The sequence below is a fragment of the Lichenostomus cassidix genome, chromosome 3 (genome assembly GCF_008360975.1).
Source record: "Lichenostomus cassidix isolate B80296 chromosome 3, HeHo_3.0, whole genome shotgun sequence".
NCBI lineage: Eukaryota > Metazoa > Chordata > Aves > Passeriformes > Meliphagidae > Lichenostomus > Lichenostomus cassidix.
In genome coordinates this window covers 52,293,062-52,313,890 of record NC_139483.1, presented here as the reverse complement: position 1 = coordinate 52,313,890, position 20,829 = coordinate 52,293,062, and the positions used below count along the sequence as shown (strand labels likewise).

General features: G+C 39.1%; 1 protein-coding gene across 8 annotated transcripts in view; it reads left to right on the top strand.

Moving 5' to 3' along the window:
• The window catches only part of ARID1B (AT-rich interaction domain 1B), a 325,863-nt gene that overhangs the window by 241,598 nt on the left and 63,436 nt on the right, over nt 1–20,829 (top strand). For all 8 annotated transcript variants that reach the window (XM_085055792.1, XM_085055790.1, XM_085055789.1 and 5 more), the window contains 2 exons: nt 2,181–2,270; nt 17,897–18,076. In XM_085055792.1, the coding sequence (XP_084911918.1) occupies nt 2,181–2,270; nt 17,897–18,076 (270 nt within the window). The remainder of the gene's footprint in view (nt 1–2,180; nt 2,271–17,896; nt 18,077–20,829) is intronic.

Here is a 20,829-nt window from a genome sequence, read left to right as displayed (position 1 = left end):
CTTTCCTGCTCTGTGCTTGCATATTTGCCTGTGCAGGATAAGGCTCCAGCCAGATAACTGATGTTACTATCAATGTAAAAAAAACAAGGCACCATGTATAATATGCAAAATATGTTGCCCATCATAGATATTATATGCACTTTAGTATCTCTCAAAGTTGCCAAGCCTCCACCTAAAGCAGGATCCTGCTGAGAGCTGTGCAGTGCAGTCAGGACTGCCCCTGCCTTTTTTTTTTTTTTTTTAAGTGTCTGTAGAAATCTTAGATGGTTCCCATCGACTTGAAGTGCTCTGTCTGATAGCGGTGCCTGGGGCATACACAGTGGAAGTGGCAGTGCCCTGTGTTAACATGGAAATGCTGTTTGTTTACAGTCTTGAGTCACTGAATCCTTCCTGTCAAGCCGAAAGCATTCATTATAATGCAGGCACTTACCATCTCCGCAGCCTGCTCTTGAGTGACATCAAAACATAAGCTGGAATTTGTCATTATTATTGTCATATGCCTTAGAGTTCATGAATGTGCCATGGAACCCAAAGCCTTGGGCACTGAGTGGCATGTTTGGTCTTTTGGAGGAACAATTCTGCCTCTAGTCCAGCATTTGCATCTTTGAGACAGTTGTCACAGCTGCTCCTGGTAATGTTGACTGTCATGTTTTTAGTGCAAAAGCACCTCATCTGAATAGCTAGGCAGTGGTTACACTTCACATTTTATAGATTTTCTCTTTGTTCTGTATCAATCTGGCCTTTCTTCAGAGTTGGGTGCTGAGAGCCGGTGGTTTCAGGGGTGGGAAGTGGATGTGGCAGGGCAGACACATTTGCTTTCCTGCATTTATGTCCAGCTCGGGGCCCGTGGTCGCTCTAAAGGGCAGCCCCTGCTGCCCCGCTGTCAGCCCAGCTCCCTGTGCCAGGACCGTCCGCAGGATCCTTGCTCCTGCCACTGCAGAGGGGCAGCTGCTGAGCAGGAGGAAATGAGTCTCAGCAGGCACAAATCTATTGCCTGTGTTTTTATTCTTTCCATTTCCTTCAAATGGAAAACAATCGGAACAGTTTCTGAGGATGAGGGATATAAATCTGTCTGTTGCTATTTATACCGTGCTCGTCACTACAAGTGTCTAAATGCTAAAAGTATATATTTGCTGCCTAACCTGAGGTGGTCTTCAAGCCTCTTGGGCTGTCATGAGCAGGCATGACTTAGACCAGGAGCAAAGAGGAGTCCTAGGGGATGTCCAGGTCTCATTCTTCCTCCTGCTCGGGCTGTGGCAGGTTGACTCTTAAACACGAGGTCCTTGGGGCATTGGGAGGGTGGTAAGATGGACTTCCCTACTTGACATGTGTTGAATGGTGACCCAGAGGAGCGACCTGCATCAGTGCAGTAAGCACCTGCCTTATTATCCATGAACATTGAAAGGGAACATTTTGTGTTGTGAACCTCACAGACAGCACTAAGTGCTCTTTTTGTTTGGGTGGGTAGACAGCAGTGGATGTCTTTTGAACAAGGTCATAAAAATGAATGTGTCTGTTCTGGCTAGTTATTTTAGTTATTTTAATAAATAATTTCCCTTTGCTTTTATTTGAATAATAAGATACTCCTTTTCTGTCTGATCACTTTCAAACATTCACTTTCACCACGTGTGCCTACATATTGTTCTTTATTCCCATATTCTACATGGACATTCAAACAATATTAAAACCACTGATTCATTGAAATACTTTTTAAACTGTTGTTGTTAGTCATTTTTGTATTGACCGAATTTTTCACTGGTAATATTGTTGGCAGCAGTCCATGTCTGCCTGGCTTGAGGCCAGTTTAAGCTCGGCAGGATGAGCCCTATTGTTCAGCAGACTTGGATTTTGTTAAACTCTCTAACAGAAATATGTGTCAGGAGATTTGCAGCTATAAATTGGATCATGTTGGTGAGGTTGGGAACTCGCTCAGTGCGAAATTGAACATTTCGCCATGCCTGTTGCTAAATGTGTTTGTGCATGTTTCCTCCATGGGTTTCAGAAAATAAAAGAAAAGCAAAAAGTTTGAGAAAAGCTAGACCTGTTGAGCTCTGTCTTTTACCTTATACAGCTGGTATTTTCTTTGATGTTGAGTGGTTGAAAAATGCAGCAATGCTTGGTTCTGTGCATTGAAATGCTAAAAGCAAGTCTGTTCTCCCTTTTTTCTCTGTGTGTTACAGGCAGTCAGATGCCACCACAGCCTCCTGGCAGCCAGTCAGAATCCAGCTCTCACCCTGCCTTGAGCCAGTCACCAATGCCACAGGACCGAGGTTTGTTAGGTGTTGGGGCTTTTTTACTTGGTGCCAAATACAGCCTTCGTTTTAAGTTGCACATTAGCAATGTGAGATTTCCTGGTATTTCTTTTCTTTACCCAGGGAAAATAATGACAGTCTTCTTTGTAAAAGGCTTGGGGGGTTTCCATCTCTGGGGAAAGAGCAATTGAATAGCAGGTTTTACCAAACTCTAATTGAAAACAAGGTTTTCTCAAAATACAGTGAATGCCCAGGGTATAAAGGCAGTTTCTGTAAATACTTGAGTTGCGTCCTAGAGAATACAACTCTTTGTTGTCCGTCTTGGAATTAAGATGCAGAGAAAGAATGCTAACTATGAGCAGTTTTGCTACTGTTCTTAAAATTGTCATCTCTAATATCTTTGCATGGCCAGGGTAGTCCTCTAACCAGTTCTAGGATAAAAATATCTTTAAATATAAAGGGAAATCAAATATTTAGGTCAAATGGTTCAAACATTTGGAAATCTTGCAATGGAAAACCTTGCAGGCAACAGCACTGTTCTAAAAGGGTGCTCCATACCATGAGCTCAGGAAGATAAACAGAACATTTTAAAATTAAAGTTACCTTTCATAAACTTAAAGCCCTTTATTCTTTTACCTCCTTTCTCCCTAGTTCATGGAAGGTAGTTGTCACAGCTTTGTTATGTGGCCATATGTGTGATCAACTGCTGTAATCTGGGCATCCTGTCCATGCAGTGGTTAACATGTGCAAGTGACAGGCTTGCAAAACAGACACATGATAACTGTGATAAACATGGAGTTATTTATGAAATGCCCCTCCTAAAATGTCTTGCTTCCAGAAATATCCCAAGTAGCACCATATGGGGATACCATAAATACTAGAAGTTTTCTCACAGTGAAACAAGTCAAACTCACAGAATGACAAATTTCTGGGATAGCATCCAGGAGGAGCTAAGAGGACTCACAGAGAAGAGCAGAGTCTTAATTTTTGCTGTTTTTCTGGGTTGAATATCCCCTCCTCCAGGAATGCTGATTAATGAGAACATGAAATACAGCATTCCATGCTCATTTGTTTTGTTTCCTCTTCAGTCATTCTTTATACTGAGTTGTTAGTGCAGGGACTTATTTTCCCATTTAAAAAAATCTGAATGATTGTATGTACATGTTTGGTGAAGAAAGTATGGCCTCAGTACTCCATACAAATATATGGTACTTTGTGGCATAGAAATGTCACAAGGCAGCAAGAATGGATCAGATGGAGGCTTTGAAGACCAAAACATCTCAGAACAGGAAGATGTGTGCATTTCCTGGCACAACTGGGTCTTGGCATAAAATGTTATACTGCCCAGTAATAATTATTTCTGCAGTGTGTGATCCTCACCTGGCTTTGGGGGACAAGCTAGGTCTGACAGAGCTGGCAATGTCGGACCTCTCTGTTCTGCTGTAGAACAAAACTGGGGTTCCTTGTATGATCAGGAGAGGCAAAGAGGTATTCAGAAGTAAAACAGAAGACAGCTGCCATAATTGGGAAGTCAAACCAGTAAGTAACAGTGGGAGAAGTAAAATTTACAGATTGATTTAGTTTGTTTTTTCCTCTCTGCAGTGAGAATCGTGGGTATGTTCTTAGAGAAAATGTGTATAGGAATGTTGCAGGTTTTGCACACTTCGTATGCAAAATCTGGTGTCATATGCATGATCTTTGTGACCCAGCTTGTACAAGAAGTCCGTTTGTTTCATGCAGGAGATTCAAAATTTGTAACTAGCTAGGTCATATTGATTTTGCAGAACATGTTCCCCAAAGCTTCTCTAAAGTCTGTGCTGTTCGCGCATAAACATGCGTGCATTCCCTTTTGTGCCCTGTCATTGATTAGAGGCTCCTTTGAAATGGAAAACTTCACCTTTTAAAAAGGCTGTTACATTAGTTGATTCCTTTGCTTGCTTGAACTGGTTTCCACGGAACTTGAAGAAAGGAAGGAGGGGGAATGATGGGGACTCAAAGGGAAGGTGCTTGTCATTTACTGATAAAAACCTGAGCAGAAAATCGTTGCTGCTAAGGACACCTGATCCTTGGGCATCTGTTACAGTAATTTAAACTCCCAGCTCCCTGATACACTTTCTCAAAAAAAAAAAAAAAAAAAACCAGAAAAAGAAAAAAAAAAAAGACAAAAATTAAAGGAAAATGAAAACAAAAAACCCAGAGACACTCCATAGGATAAGGTAATGTTTGTTTTCACACTTTGTATAGCATTTCTTTCCTTGTTTTGAGAGAGAACTGGATGAACAAAAGACTACTAATCATTGCTTGAGCAGAATCCTCTGCTCTCAATACTTGAAAAAAATGTTATTTACCAGGTATCATGAAGATTTACTGATGGGTGCAGTATGAGCTGTAGCACTTCTGGATGCTAAACCACTATCTTGAACCATTAAGTTTACACTTATTTTATCGTTAAAGTGTTTGATTATATTTTAGCCTGCTTTCCGTGGTTACTCAGCACCCATCTGGGATTTTTATGTTTGCCTGCCTAAGACTGTACATCCCCTGTCATACAATGGAGCATGAAGTAATGATCACATTTTTACATGTACATTGAGTGTGAAAGTAGGGGAGTAGAAATGTAGTGTATATACACAATAATAGGAATTTCTTGGGGCACTTGATTTTTTTTGTGCTCCTCAGCTTTCTTTTTATATAGCTTATTTCATACCTTTTGTGACAAACATTAAAATGCTTACTTTTTAAAAATTTTTGAACTTTCTGTGTCCTGCTCAAGCTGTAGAACATTTGGACCTGCTCAGTGTAAATGTAGCCTAAGCACTTCTGTTCTTGTCCCACAGCCGGTAACTGGCCACTGTTTGATGCCTAAACAGTGAAATGGTTTTAGTTCTACCAGTACACATTGTCTACCTAGGCAACAAGAAATTGCATTTATTTTATGTACATAACCTATTTCTTAGCTTATGGGACTTTGAAAGCACTGGGACTTGAAGTAAGTCCCATATATCTTAATGGATTGTTGGAGACGGGGAGAGATGTGGAGACAGACTGGTGTTAGAAGTCTCCTGGAGAAGCAAGAGTGTGTTTAACTGCTGCTGAATCCCAACAATTACCATTACTTAGGACTACCATAATGGCAGTGTAGCCATGACTAATTGAGGTAGTCATTGAAACTTGCAAGGCTTTGGGAGAAAGGAGGATGCACGTTTTGTTCTCAGTTTTTGATAGGTCTACTCCAGACTTTCTGGTATATGATCCAAAGTAGAGGTTTGATATTTTGTGTTTATTGAAGTCAAAGCTCTTTATAACTTTTGTTGCATCAGCCCCAGAGGTAGGGCAGCAGTAATACCTCAGCTGTCATAATCATTCGGCAAATACTTGAAGTACACAGGGGCTTGAGCTCCCTGTGTTCAGCTGTATCTACTTATTTGTTTCAGTTTTGGAAGCTGTATTTTGAGGATGTCCATAGTAGCCAGAACTGCTCAGTGAGGTAAAAGTTATTTCTAGGGATTGAATAGAAACTCAGCATATCCCAATTGACCCCCCTAAATTAGTTTCCTGAAGCTGCAGCCTGAAAAAGAAACCTTCATCCTGGCCATTAGCTTATACTCCCATTCTTACTTTTGTAAACTAATGGAGATTTCTGTCTGCTTATATGAACACTCAATAGAGTGCAAGCTCTATTAGGAGAATATGTGTCACAGTAATGTTGAAATAGGCACTTTTACCCCATAAGGAATGAACAGTTCCTTATGCAATTGTGAAAAAGCTTAGAAAACTTACCTGCTTTTAAATAGTATTTTCATGCTCATGCAGTTGGATATGTAGATGTCAGGTTTCAGTCCTATATTAAAATAGTGAATTGGGAGCTCCTGAAAACCATTGAATTTAATGAAAACAGTTAATGACTTCACATTATTACTCTAGCAAGCACTCTCATAATGGGGATACTTAAAGAAGCCTTATTTATTAGTGCAAATGTATATGGGTCAGAATTAATTTTTAAAAAATCTTTAATTGTTTTCCCCTTATAATTTTCACAGCGGTACATAGTTAAATATTCATGATAATGCTGATGATATGCTAAAGGTCTGAAATAGATCTGGAGTCTCAAAATCAACACAGGTTATTTAACCCTTTTCATCTAATGCACCATTGGGGACTTGCTGAGTGAAATCCCAGAGCACTGGAATAATTAGAAGATAGTAATGAGGATTTAATTAGTCCTTGAGATATGCTGAAATAGGACCACTGAGAACTTTTCTTTTTGGACATGGATTGCAAGCAGAATTGATGCCGTTGCAGCTGCTGTGATGTGCTGGAAAATGTATTCCATTGCTGGAGGCAGTTTCATGGCAGCATTCTGTGCCTGTCAGATCTGTGTGGACAGTGCCTGGAGAAATCACCTCCAAAATTGTTGAATAGAAGTTGCCACCTTCCCCATCACCTTCTCCTAGTACCTTTTCATTTTTTTTCTTTTTTATGTCATTCTTTCTGTTCTACCTTTATTTCTTTCCATTGTTGACATCCAGCTTTTGAGGAGTGTTGTACAGTTGTGTGCTCTATTAAAAACATACCACAGACAGGGACAAGGAGTAAAAAACTGAAGGCTCCTAAGAGTACAGGTGTAACACTAAGCAAAATTTGGATCTTTTTGACGCTACTGCTTTTAAGGTTTATCCTCAGATCTTGTCCTTATTTAGTATTAGATCTTCTCAGAAGTGATATTTATCAGTAGCTGCAATGTAGTAAATTTAAATAGCTTTTTTGGCAGTCAAGATGTTATCTAGCAAGAGGTTGTAACAGATGGGATGTGATCAGGCATTTTGATGTTCTCTTTGTGCTTCCCTATAAACACTAAGTAGCAACTCAATTCCTGTAACTAAAATTTCCTAATTTACCCATTAGATTTCATACAGGTATTTTTCTCGCCTTCAGCTGTTTTCTGGGCATGCTTATTTGTACACAGTCATCTCATAAATTCCACTGTCATGCATTTTCTTCTAACAAAGTATAAATGTTTTTGCTTGTGTGGAAGACACAGAATACCAATCAGGTGTTTTGCACCTACAATTCCTGATCAGATTTATGGCTTAATACTGACATATGATGGTAGAGATTCTTTTTCCTGAAATCTATTTTCTTCTTAAAAAGAGAAACCAGAAGGAAGAAAATAGATCAAAGAATTCTTATTGCAACAAAAAAGATACTGTAGTTTGCTTTTAGATCTTAAAAAGAGTTTTTCCCTGAGAATACAGTTTTTGCTCTCATTTGGGGATTTGGGATCTATTCAGAGCACTGAGGAGCTAGAGAATAAAATGATTCGTGTCATTAACATTCTTCTGCTTGCCATGTTAACGATGACACCACTTAAGGTTAAATCAGACTTGGTAATAAGTTTACTTGATGTAGACTGAAGTGTTTCAGGCTCTTAAAGAAAGATGCTTGAGACATGCATAGAGTGCAAAGCTACAGGTATGTTTGAGTGCCTCTTCTGCATACAGCGTTCTCCACGTGGGTCAGTGCAGGGGAGCTGAGCTCTGTCTGCTATGCAGGAACACTCTGCCAGGCTGAGAGGAAATCTTCATGCCCGGGAAACTGGGCTTAGAGGAATTGTGCCCTCAACAAGCAGAAAAAGTGCGTCACGTAAGGAGGAAAAGCAGGTTTTAGTTGAAACTGTCACACTAGCTCTGTAAAACATCCCTTTTTTATCTCAAGTCACATGATGAAGTAGGAACATGATGCATAGGAGTACATGGAGCAGCTCTGTATGTGAAGGCAGAGCCATGAAGTAGAGCCGTGCACTAAGCTGCTTTGGTGGCTCAGAAAGCTACATTAGTTTCTCAACTTAGTGAGTGCTGAATTTATCAACAGTCTAAAAAAGATCAGGCTATCATTAGTATTTACCTTTGTATTTTTAATTCAGTTGTAAAAGTGGAAGTGCACTGAAATGTAGTGTCAATGTGATGAGCAGGTTTTTTAAATGTGTGCACACTATTTTTCTTTTTTGTTTCGATTAGCAGTGCACAGCAAAAAAGCTTACAATGTATCTACTTTGATTATTAATCAACATCACTGGGATGAAAAGTTACTGGTTTTCACTCTAAGCTGTGGAGTGCATTGTTTTGTGTCTGTTTGTCTCTCAAGTGTTTCAGGATGACCTGCTTTTCCTGCCCTAAAATATTAAAAATTATGTTACTCTGCCAAGCTAGGTTAATTCTTGAAGAAGTCAAGTGCCATTTCAGGGTGCTGTTTTCAGACTGCACTTGGATTTCAGACATAAAATAGCCAGTCTCAGCTTTAGGTTGATCTGATTAATTGTCACCTACACTAAATATACAGCAGGCCATCTGCAAGAAGAATCAAAGGAGAAGAGGGTATGATTTACATGTGATAAGCCATGCCAGGAGACAGCAAATGTGCAGAAGTTGGATATGATGTAGGTAATAATATCTGTACAATCAAACCCCAGAGTCAGGTCTCAACAAATAAATTTTGTATACTAGCAGCTGGTCATTGCGCTCTTCTTCCTGATGTTAAATCTCATTGTACTTTGGAGATGAATATTTATTTAATTTTTTAAACTAAATTAGAGATTCTCTTTTTGAAATTAGGGAGCAGAATTGACTTATTCTGAGAGAGTTTATGTAGTTGCCAGCAGAGAGACTTCTCAATAGAAAAGTTTCCACTGACTTCATTAGGCAGCCATCAGTTTCCCTGCCTCTGGGCTCAGGGAGCAAGATAAGCCACAGCGGTTACTGATGAAGAACTTGACAGAGTGACAGTCAATGTTGCTGTCACCAGGCTTGATATAAAGTTACTGGGTACAATCCCTGTCCCTGGGAGATCTTCCCATTTTGGCCTGTAAACTGGGAGCTGCCTGTGGTCTGCCTGTTCAACAGCACTGTGGTTGTCAGGACTCTCTACTCCCTCAGTACCTAAGTACCTAACCTTCTTATGAAGCTTCTTTAAAGATAAACAATCTCTCATCTAAGAACCCTTTATGACTTTTAAAGTTAATATATAGGACAGTGAGTTGAAATCTATATAATGTATATATTAATAGCTAACACTGGATAATTCCTACTATCCCCAAGGATCCCAAAAGAATAAACATTCATCAGGGAACAGCTGCAAATCAAGGAAGGGAAGAATAAGTCAAATCATAAATCATGGTAAAAATAAGACTGAGGCAAAGGCATTTTGGGACTGAGGACAACATGCTGATTTTGTGTTTTTGAAAAAAACATGATTTATTTTACACGTGTACAACAGAAAAGACACATCACGTGTATTTTAGTCTTGTCCACAAAATATATATATAGTGGTATTCAATATGTTTACTTCATAAAAAGGAAGATTTGAGTTGATCCAAGGAACTTTTGAACAGCAGTCTTGGGGAGGGTAAATTTTTCAAAACTGAAATTTAGACCATTAAACCTGCAGGCTTTGCACATTACACATTATAAAGTGCCGTTCCTTCTTTGCTCCCCTCCATGATTTTCCTAAGTGTGCATGTTTTTAGCGAAACTTAGACAAATGTTGATTGTACAAAGCAGACAGTCTCCTCAGGTTTTTTTATGTTGCTGCTGAGGTTAATTCCAGCAGCCCAAAATACCTACTGATATTCAGCATTCCCTTCAGGGGCAGTTGGGAGGGCAGGGTGGGTGCTGTCATGCTGCAAGCCACTGTGACCCTGATTTTTCAAGCACCATAGTAAAAGCATCTTTTGTAGGGTATATTACAGTAACAAATTATGTGTAAAATGGTGGATGAGCAATGTGTTTATTGTTTAGTCTGTGCATGAACATCTCCACAAATGTCTTTCCTTCTTTGTCCTCAGTATAGCACTTAAAATTTGCATCAGAGAGCATTATGCAAGGTTTGCATTAGGAAAGGTTGGATATTTCTTCCACGGTTACCATCTGGGTAATCTGTCTGATCCTTCCCCAGATTCTAATTTATCAATGATAGATTATATGAATTTCAAGGCTAGGCAGTAGCAGAGGGAGGTTTAGGGGTGGGAAAAATTTAAACATTATTGCATGCTATACATAGACTGGGTTTTGTAATATCAGAGAGAGAAGCAGAGGAGATTCAGCCAGTTAACCTAATAGCACAGCTGGTAAAACACTAGGGGGTCTGGGTTAAAACCTTAGCTAGGTCATTAGTTTCCATCTTCCCCAAAGCTATTCACATTGTGAAGAGAAGCAGTCAGACAAATAAACAGTGAGGACACTGTAAGATAGATATTAAAGGATAATAAGAAAATAATTTTAAAGAAAAATAAAACCAGTCCAGCACTTTTTCTTAAACAGAACATTGGTCTTTTTGTGAAAACGAGAAATACTGCAGGGATCTTTGCAGGAAGTCCTAATTTTGCTGTGGTGATGTTTTCCATTACTGCTGTTTCACATAAGCAAAGAAACATTCTTTGTTGAGTGAATGTGAAGAAATGTGGTGATTGTACTGCAGATATTAGCAGATGCCATTGTGAAAATAAATTGTCCAGATACCAAAGGGAAATCATGTCACCATTACTCTAGCATAGAGAGCTTCAGATGGTTTCAGTGGTGCTCTGATGGACTTGGAGCAGATGACAAGGTTTATGCAGGTTTTTATGTGGGTTGAAAAAAGGGCTCAGTGTAGAAATTTGATTTTTTTTTTCATAGTTAATGGAGAAACATTAGAAGAACTTCTAATTACAAGAAGAGCAGTTCATTAGAAGAAGAAGAGTCCTCAGAAGAACTGAGAGAGTGCATGTCTGAGGAAGGAAAGTCTGCCAAAAACTGTATCATGGGTGTGCAAACATTTGCTCTTCTTTCTCAAAGAAAAACTTTCTCCTAAAAACATTTTGGGACTTTTTTCTAAAAACAGAATGTGATTGGAGAAAGAAATAAGAATTTTTTTTTTTTAGCTTTTATGGAATATTCTCAAAAATATTATTAGCCTTCTTTTCAGAGGCTAAAGAATTAGCTTTTGAATTTGTCCTGTTTCAGTGATCTCAGTACATTTTTTTATGCTGCTACCCTTCAATTGTTCGAGTTGTCAGCGTAAGTGTTCACTCAGTGTCAGGTATATCAGCAGAGACGTGGTGTATACAGTACCCAAATGTTGCACCCATCAGTAGTGCTGCTTGGGACATGTCTAAGAGGTTCCTACCAGAGCCATCCAAAGATACTGTATTGGTGCAGTGCAGGTGTTTTATTTATTTGATTTGTTATTTCTTACACCTGCCTATTAACTGGACAGGAATATTGAGAATTAATATTTGCATGGTGTAAATGAGATTGACACAGCAAGCAGCCACTCGTGCTCACCAGTCCATCAGTCTGCGGTGTGCATTGCTAAGTCAGACATTGCTGTATTTGTGTGTGTCAAACATAGATCTGGCTGGGCATATACAGTTGCTTTCCAGAAAATGAAAATAAGATCTAGGGTATCTCAAATGCAAAGAAATCTTGTGCCTGCTTGCAGTAGATACCAGGTTGTTTTCTGCCACCCACTTGATTTACTTGGTTTATATTCTGGCACATGGGTCAAACCTTCGCCAGTTTCTTAATTGCTGTTATTTGTTTAGACCTGTATAACACTTCTGTCTGCTTAGATTTTTTCCAGTACCTAAATCTCTCTCACTGTGTCCTTTTCAGTGTTTATTTTAAGTAGCACCTTAGGGGTAGATACCACACCATCCTTTGGCAGTGACAGTAGGTAGTTTATGGCTGGGTAGGGCTAGCACCCCATAAGCAATGGCACAGCAGTATTTTCTTAGCTCCTGCAGTCTGAAAGCCACACATCTCCAGGTTTGACCACACCATTTGAAGATGTTTGTTCAAGTGACATCAACAGTCTGCAGACAACCTGGTTGCATATTTAGGGTTCTGGTATCACAGCCTTATGTGAGAATAACCAACTCTTTCAATTACTAAAACAGTTAATTAATGTGTGAGTTGTGTTCTGTTGGATGTTTCCTTGCAGTGCTGTGAGGTGCCAACTGTGCACGTGTTTAGCTGGGCTAAAACCGAGGCATGGTTCACCAGTCTGAAGCCTTCCTGAGCTGTCCTTGCCATCTGAAATGGGTGGGCTAGGCAGAGTTTCAGTCTGACTGTGATGTTCCTCAGCATCCTGCCATGCTAGCAGGGTGCCAAATCACAATAATCACAATCAAAGTAATGTTTTTCGTTTGTTTATTTTTACTCTGACACGTCTATCTTTGTGTTGTTTATGCACAGATGAGCTAGATTTGGGAGTCACTGCTTTAGATCAGTCTCAGTTCTGTTTTATTCTCTCTGATGAAAATTCTGAAAGAGTGAATACAGCCCAAACCACTGTCTGAGGAAGGAAAGTCTGCCAAAAACTTGTGTCATGGGTGTGCAAACATTTGCTCTTTTTTCTCAAGGGTGCTGACCAGTGCCTTGCTAAAATATCAAGCATTGGAAATTTTCTGTGATTCTCCCCATACACAAGTTTTTCCTTTAGAGGTAGTGGAAAATATCTCTTCACATACTTAATTTTTTTGAGCTGATTCATAAGTAGAGGGTTTTATGTTATTTTTCTCTAATTAGTTGATGACCAGTGTATGCATCGAATCTATTTCTATTTTTCTTATTCCATGATTTTCAGAGTAATAAGCCTGTCTAGCCCTTTCTTCAGCCTCTGCCCTTGAACAAGGGGAACTTCTTTGTTCCTTACTCAGAAAGGTTCCTCAGTTGTTTTGGTCCCATGCTCTATTACTAAGTATGCCCCTCTAGAAAGAGCTGTAGCCCAGTGTATTTTTTTCTTAGGTAAGTTCACTTTTACAGCATGCTCTTGCACATTGTACCTCTCCCTATTTTTCTATTTATCAGATGTATAAGTTAATGATGATCTGCTATCACTGTAAACTCCAAAGTTTTTGTGAGCTTAAAATGAGTAAGTGCTCCACATGTTTTCAGGTTTAATTCATTCATGAAAATCAATGCACTACTCCTGGCTAAATCAGAAGACCTCTCATTGACCTTGGGTTAAGTGTGTACCAGTAGACAGTCACTGTCCATCAACTGATACACAATAACCTGTTCCTTGCAGTCACTTCCTTTTTGTTTGAGCTTCTACTTTTCTGTAAGGTTTTTTCATATTCAAGCCAAGATTTTAAAAAATCAAAAGAATCTGTCTGAGATTTTACAGCAGTACCCAGCATATTCAGTGTGTGTTTTTCATGGGTAGTGCTAAGGAGATAGTAGTCAAGAAACAGATGGTTTTGTATTGGTCAATGTACTAATGTAATTAAGACAACCTTAGTGCATAATTTCATGAAGCTTTAGTAATTTGCTGTTGTATATCTGTTTTGTGTATACATATGCCTGAGGGAAAGGGAAGTTTTTAAATGTTTTTAAAAAGGCTTCATAAGTGTATTAGCTATATGACGTGTATTACCAGATGTTAGTGTTGCTTAGGACAACAGAAGCTTCATTTTTGTCTTTTCCTTCATCAAAGGAGCAGAAACACTTCTATCATAAGCATTGCTCAGTTTATACTTTTTCTCTGTATTTTGCAAAAAATAAAGAAGAAAAATAAACTGCTACCTGACCATTTTTAAACACTGTATGTATGTCCTGTTTGCACATGCAAACATATTTTATTGTTGTTATGGTGTGATAATAGTATGCTGCTCTTTCATTGAGAACCAAAAAAAAATGCAAAGATGACTCTGCAATGTTAAAATGGTTTTTAGTAGTCATTCTTCACATATGTAAATGTAGTGTAAAAGCTAACTAAAAAGGAACAGAATGCTTCTTGCCGGGTCACTTTATTCAGCTACTTCTGAAATAGCTTAGTTTGCCAAAACCCACTCAAGTATTTTTTTCAATAAGTAATCTTTTGTTGTGATGGCAAGTAAAGCATCACCTCTGCCTCTTTTTATCACTAATATTAAGGGAAGGGAGTAGATTTGTTCACTGATGAGTATGTTGCCACTGCAGTTTCTAAAGGTTTAACTCATAGCTGTTTCCTAGCAGTTTATTTAAAAGACAAAGCAACCCACCTTATTGTCACAGAAGTTGACATGTCAGATGCAGTCTGGCTGTTGAATCACTCCACTGCCATTACTCCAGTGCAGCTCTAATGTAATCCTACTTCTCTACTTTACAGAAGAAAACTTTATCTTAGATCTAATTTTCTGGAAAGAAAATGTATTTCTTTTTTGTATCGGCTGTAAAACCGATTGAACACTAGGGAAAATATGTGTAAATAAGGAAAAATGAATGTATGCCAGCTGTTCCCTTTCATTTCAGATAAAATTTTTAGAATTGATGTTGTTTTTTCTTTATGATGCATGAATGTTAATGTATTGACCAGGAACCCTTTTCTCTCTAAGACATCTGAGCTTTCTGCAAATATTTCAAACACTTCAAACTCATGCACTGGTCTCTGAATGTTGACAGGGCTCTCACAGAGGTTGATGAGGATAGACTCCTCTATGTTGTAATGCAATCCAGATAACAATAAGAAGTGTTCTTAGCTCTGCACATCACATCTGTAGCTGAAAGGACTCCTCTGCTCTCTGGAAGGGTATTAGTGTGTCCTGTTTGAACTCTGTGCTTTGGTGTACTGTACAGACAGTAACAGACAGTAGTATAGCATAAATATTCTTCCTGAATATCAGGATTCCTTTTCCTTAATTTTTTACCTGTCTTAATTACCTTCTTTCAAGAGAAGATAGCAAAGCCAACCTCGATTTGAGAGGAATCTTGCACTCTCTGAGATGATGAAACTCATGCCTCACATCAAAAGCATTTAAGGAGTGTGTTCCTTTTTCATTGTGTTAATCAACATCTCTTTTAAACTAAAGGCTAGAGCACGAGTTTGAGTTGTATCACACAGTTATCTCTGCTATGGAGTTACTGGCATGGCCAGGGCTTGGTTTTGGCCAATGCCTGTGTGCACTCCCTGAGTCACAGCCAGGAGCATGGATAAAAGGCAGGACAAGGGACTGTGCGCAGGAGTCATACAGATAAGACTACCAGGAGTGGGAAGGTTTATCTGGATGGATACAAGTGTCCCCACCCTCTTCCTTGTGTTTTATTTATGACTGTACACATAGCTGCACAGTCCATCCCACAGCATCAGAAATTAATGAGGAGAAATTCACTAAAGGAGAGGTCATTTGAGTAGAAACACTTATTTTACTTACTACTCCAGTCCCTTGAGAAGCCTTTTTCACAACAGCAGAGCTGGTTAAAACTGATAATCTCTCATGTTTTTCATTAGACATTAGTCCATGTTCTCCATTAGATGCAACAACCAGCAGTCCCTCTTCATCACTACTGGAAATTACTGCACCAGTAGCTTTTCAGTGTATCATCCATCCTTCTGTTGTTAAGAAAAGTACTGCTTGCAAAAGTAATGGGACTGAAAAACCTTAATCGCTAGCACAATGTTTGGGAAGTTTAAATCATATAGATTTAACGGTGAACAGAAAAAAACCCCTCACTTCTGTACTAGACGCAGGAGTAACTTTACTATCTTTATAATAAAAATCTTAGTGTGACCAGTACAAATTCTTTCATTCAAATGGATCCCACAAGCATGATATATATGGTGTATGTGTGTTAGGAACATGGCATTTATTTCATGCAGACATACGGTTGTATTAGGTTTCTAAATCACTTCCAATACTGTCAGCACTAGGCATAGGCTTTGTAATAAAATTTGTGCCCAGAGTGGAACTGTTTAAAAACAGTTTTTTAAATCAAGGAGTCTGTTTCAAAATAAAGGCAAATGGAGAAGGACATGCAAGTTTTTCTTTGCAGAAGTGTGGAGTTTTCCAACCAGTACAGCCAGTTTCCAAGCTGCCATTTCAAATTCAATTTTTTGCGGTCATGTGTCAATGTCTGCTATACCTCCACAGCAAGTGCCAGGCTCTGACTTCGCACATCAGGTGTGATCAAGTTCCTTGCTGGGGCTTGCACAAAGATCAGGAAAACTTGATACATATTCTGCCAAATCTTGCCGTTGGAGTTCTAGCACAATATGGGTTGAGCTGTTCATAGCACAAAAGAACTGGGCACAAGGGGTGCAAAGTCATCTCATCTCCTGGTTTTTCTCCTTACAACCTGCACCTTGATGTTTTCAGTTACAAGTTTGATCACATGTCTGTGTATGGCTCAAAAAAATTACCTCTCTTCATCAATCAGGCACTGAATATTTAGGGTGGGGGTAATGTTTAATGCAAACAGTGGGAAAACATCCTGGCCCTTTGGGAGGGTCATCCTTTTGTCTCCTCTCCCTCCTCCTCTCACCATGTCTATCTGTCTTCACAACTTACCTTTGCCCCTCTCTCCCGTTTTTCCTTCTTTTTCTGATCTTCCCATCAGCAGCTTCCAGTGCCCTGCCTTTCTATTCCCTCCCTCCCTCATGTAGGGAAAGGTGTAACTAATGCTGCCAGGCGAGGTGTCTCTTGGCCTTCAACTTCACACAACGCTGAAAGGAACAGAGTGGATTGGAAAGGGGCACTTTGATAAGTAAGGCTTCAGCTCTCTGCAGCCCCAGAGCCCAGCCTGGGCTGGCTGCCCGATGGCCCAGAACACAGCTGTGCCAGAGCCCATGATCCCACTGGGCAGCCACACACCAGGGCTCCCTCCTCACCCAGCCAGCGCTGTCCTGACATACACATGGATTTGCCTCGCAGGGAAATGGAAAGATGAAATTTAATATGCGAGCAGAACAGGAAAGAAAGCGGATTTCCTCCAGAAATTAAAAAAAAAACCAAAAAACTAAACTTTGCCAGCACATCCTCTTCAACATTGAAAGCAGCACTAAAACCTTTCAGGGTATAAAACAGTAGAAAACCAGCATCCTTACATAGACGTTTCATGGGCAGGATTGCAGGATTTTTCCCAGGTCATGAAAACTTAAAAAAACTCCACCACAAAACCCTCTTCTTCCTCCATGTAATAGGCTTAGTTCTGTTCCTTTACAAGAAGCTTCTAAATTTTACACCGTTTGACTAGGTCTCTTGCTGCAGCTTTTGAACCTTAAATTAAATTGGGATTCATTAATACACTTACGAAAGGGAAAAATGAGAGAATGCAATAGAATGTGCTGGGGAAAGACTAGAAGAAGGACTTAGAGCACAAATACATAACAAAACAACTGTTATTTCTTCTGGTATGACTAGTCTTCACATAGAGGTAAATTTTAGCTCTGATGAGTTTGTTGGCAATAGAGGAGTGTTTACAGTGGGTTTCTATATGCTGAAGCAAAGCACTTTGGAAGCACCGTATAATTTTGGAAGATGTGATACTCCCACCATAAGTCATCAGGCAAATTCCCTACTATTAATTAAGTAATGCATATGATTGCTTTTATTTTTTTCCCTAGAAGTTGTTTTAGTTTTAAAATTAACAACTATTTATAACTAAGCTGGACTGCCTTTTCTGTATTTTACAAATAAAGGTTTTCAAACTATATGCACAGATTATGGTGGTTAAGACAGCTTTGCTGACTTGGAGATCCATTTGGTTTAGTTTGTATGAACAACAGCTGTTTTCTGGGTATTCTTAGTTTGAAATAACTAAAGAGAGTTGGTTTATTTTAATGCCAAAGGTTTTTTGTTAAGTAACAGTTACCTGAATATTAATTTTTGCTTTGGTGCTTTCTCCCTTTAGGTTTTATGGCAGGCATACAGAGAAACCCCCAAATGTCACAGTATGGACCTCAACAAACTGGACCTTCCATGTCACCACACCCCTCACCTGGTGGTCAAGTGCATCCTGGAATTGGTAGCTTTCAGCAGAGTAATTCAAGTGGTACCTATGGGTCTCAGATGAGCCAGTATGGACCACAAGGTAAAATGCTTGCTGGTAATAGATACAGTAATTTATATATATTTTTAACAATATATGTATGTATCGTATATGTAGGTAGGTATGTGATTTCTTAAAAACAGCGAAAACACACACATGACACTCACCCTAAAAAAAAACAAAAAAAAAACCCCTAAAGAAATAAAGCTGTTATCCAAAGGTGGAGCTGCACCTTGTGGAAGAAACTGTTTCTGTTATTAGCACCTTTCTCTGTATAAAAATAGTGACCTTAAATTAGGCGAGGAAATGATGAATCTGTGGCATTGCCAGGTCTATTGTTTAGGAGTGCAAGCATGTCATCTCTGATGATGAGGCTGCATTTGAGCAAGCATGGAATAAGGGTCACAACACTGATCCCAAAATAGGACTTCTTTTCTTGGATGAAATCCCAAGGCCAACCTGAAATTGCGTGGTGACTTTGAGGGTAAAGTCTTCTAACAAGCATAATAATACAGTGGCTACTGTGGAAATAGAATATTGAGCTCTAATGTATATGGTTTGTGAATCTTAACTAACCCTACAGACTGAGAGAGACAGTTCGTTTTATTTTGCTTGTTTGACAGAATTGGTGGGGGAGTAAAACAAAAATAGAATACACAGTTTCTGCCTCTGGACAACCTTGAACTTGTCTACTGTTTTGCCTTTAATGGATAACCTTTATAAAGTATGCATCTGTTTAGGGGTTTAATGAAGTTGAAGTCAAGCCATGGAACATATAAGGGTCAGTATTTTCTTTAGAGGTACCTAAAGGAGCTCTTCTATTTCAGCACTTCCTACTGTTGCTTTCTTACTTAAAAGCCTCAAAAAGGACTTGAGCCAGCAATGGGAATTTCTGTAGGGCTCAATGACTCGCCCATGCTAGCAAGGACAGTTATTTTAGTCTCTAGAGTTTCTGAGAACTGGTTCTGATGTTTGTTTGCAAGGAGCCTTGCTGCCCTATGCAATGTTCCTTTCTGTTTCATCTCTGGGTAGCGTTTGCTTTAGTGTTCTGAACACAGGGCTACAAGCCAAGATTTCCCAGTTTCTGATTTTGGCTCTGCCTTTTACATCATCTTTCAACTTAGGCAAGTAGATTCATTTCTCTGTTTTGCTTTCCTTAACTATAAAATGGGGCTAGTAATGCCTTATAGCTATGTGTGAAGATTAATTACCTAACTCCAGTTGACTGGTGCTTTCCTTTTATTTGGAAAGCATTTTGTGGCCATAAAATGCTGTCCAAGTGCTTATTTTTATCTGCACAGTGAGCAACTAGCTTAACTGGTAAAAATTCCAGTGGATTTATGATGTGCTATCCTGACTTCCAGCTGTACTGCTGCTGCTGAGATTCCGAACCATGGGAATAGTGGGTGTCAAGTGCAGTAAAACATTAGCCATCTACACTGATTGAATGGAAAGGTTTTTGTACTAAATCAATGCATTTAAGTAACACGCCAAATACTACTTTCTTTTTTTGCTTGAGTTCAGCAGTTCTTTTCCTCCCTCTGTAGATGAAAGTGCCTATGTAATGATTTTATGGGTCATGGTCAGGAAGAAACTGCTATTAAAAAGTGAACTTGAGGGACAGGAAGAAAATGAGCATCATTGTCATTAACAGGCCATTTCAGAAGGGTTTGGTGAATAGTGTGATGGAGGAAAACCATGTTCTTCTGCCAGTGCTTGGAAAGTACCAGTGATTCTCAGTGGTCATCACGAAATTAGTGTCTTGCAGACTATCAGCTCTATAGGTAGCAATTAGACCAGAAGAGTACTACATTTTCATTATGCTAATCTAAACATTAATAAAAGCCAGGGATGAAGATTGTGATATTTCCAAGTTATGTGTTTACCTGGATTTAAGGGTTTAATAGCTTTTTTTCATTTTTAATGAAAGTAATCTGTAACTGCAACTCTTAACATACCCTATTACAAAGCATAATCATATGCAATCATATGCCAGCAATGATGATTATATAATAATGTTATCCCATTTGCCTTTTACTGCCAGAATAGGAAATATATTAAAAATTACCTGGGTCGAAACCAAGTTCTTAAATTATTAAACTAAAGTAATTCTCAAGGATCTGATTTGTTTTCCATGTTTTGTTCACATAGGCCTTCTTCCACCATGTTGTTAAGCTTAGGCTGGGTTTGACAGGACTGCTTGGATTTTCATATGTGCATCAAAGCATTCTGGACACTAAGCTTTTGATCCAGCTTTGAATACTGGATTTCACTATGTGCTGTCCTGAAAACCATTGCTCAAGGCTAGTGTCCTCTGTGCTGTGGAATTGCTCAGCATAGTAAAGACTACACTATTAAGTTTGAATTGGAAGTATTAGCCCCCAGTTCATGAGAGCAGAATGATCCATTTCATGCCTATGGTTGATTTATTTGATTTTCATTTGTTTACATGACACTTAGATCTATAATAAGAGCAGAATATATTTTCCCAGGAAGCAGTTCTGTACTGGGTCATAGTCCAATTCTGTGAAACCATTTCCTACAAAAATAATAAATGGCTTTGGCTCCACACTTCTGTGTGTCTGGGATACAATGCAGGAGCATCCAGTACAAAACATTAGTTTTATTTTTTTATTGAATCCCAGCATTTTCCTGTCCCCAAGACTTTAAAAAAAAAAAAAAAATCTCTTTGGTTTGTATTTGGACATCATCTGGCTCGCGGGCTAATGAAGCTCTGGTCTATGACCTGAGCATCAGACTGCTGCCACAGCAAAATGTCCCTTAAATGCACTCTG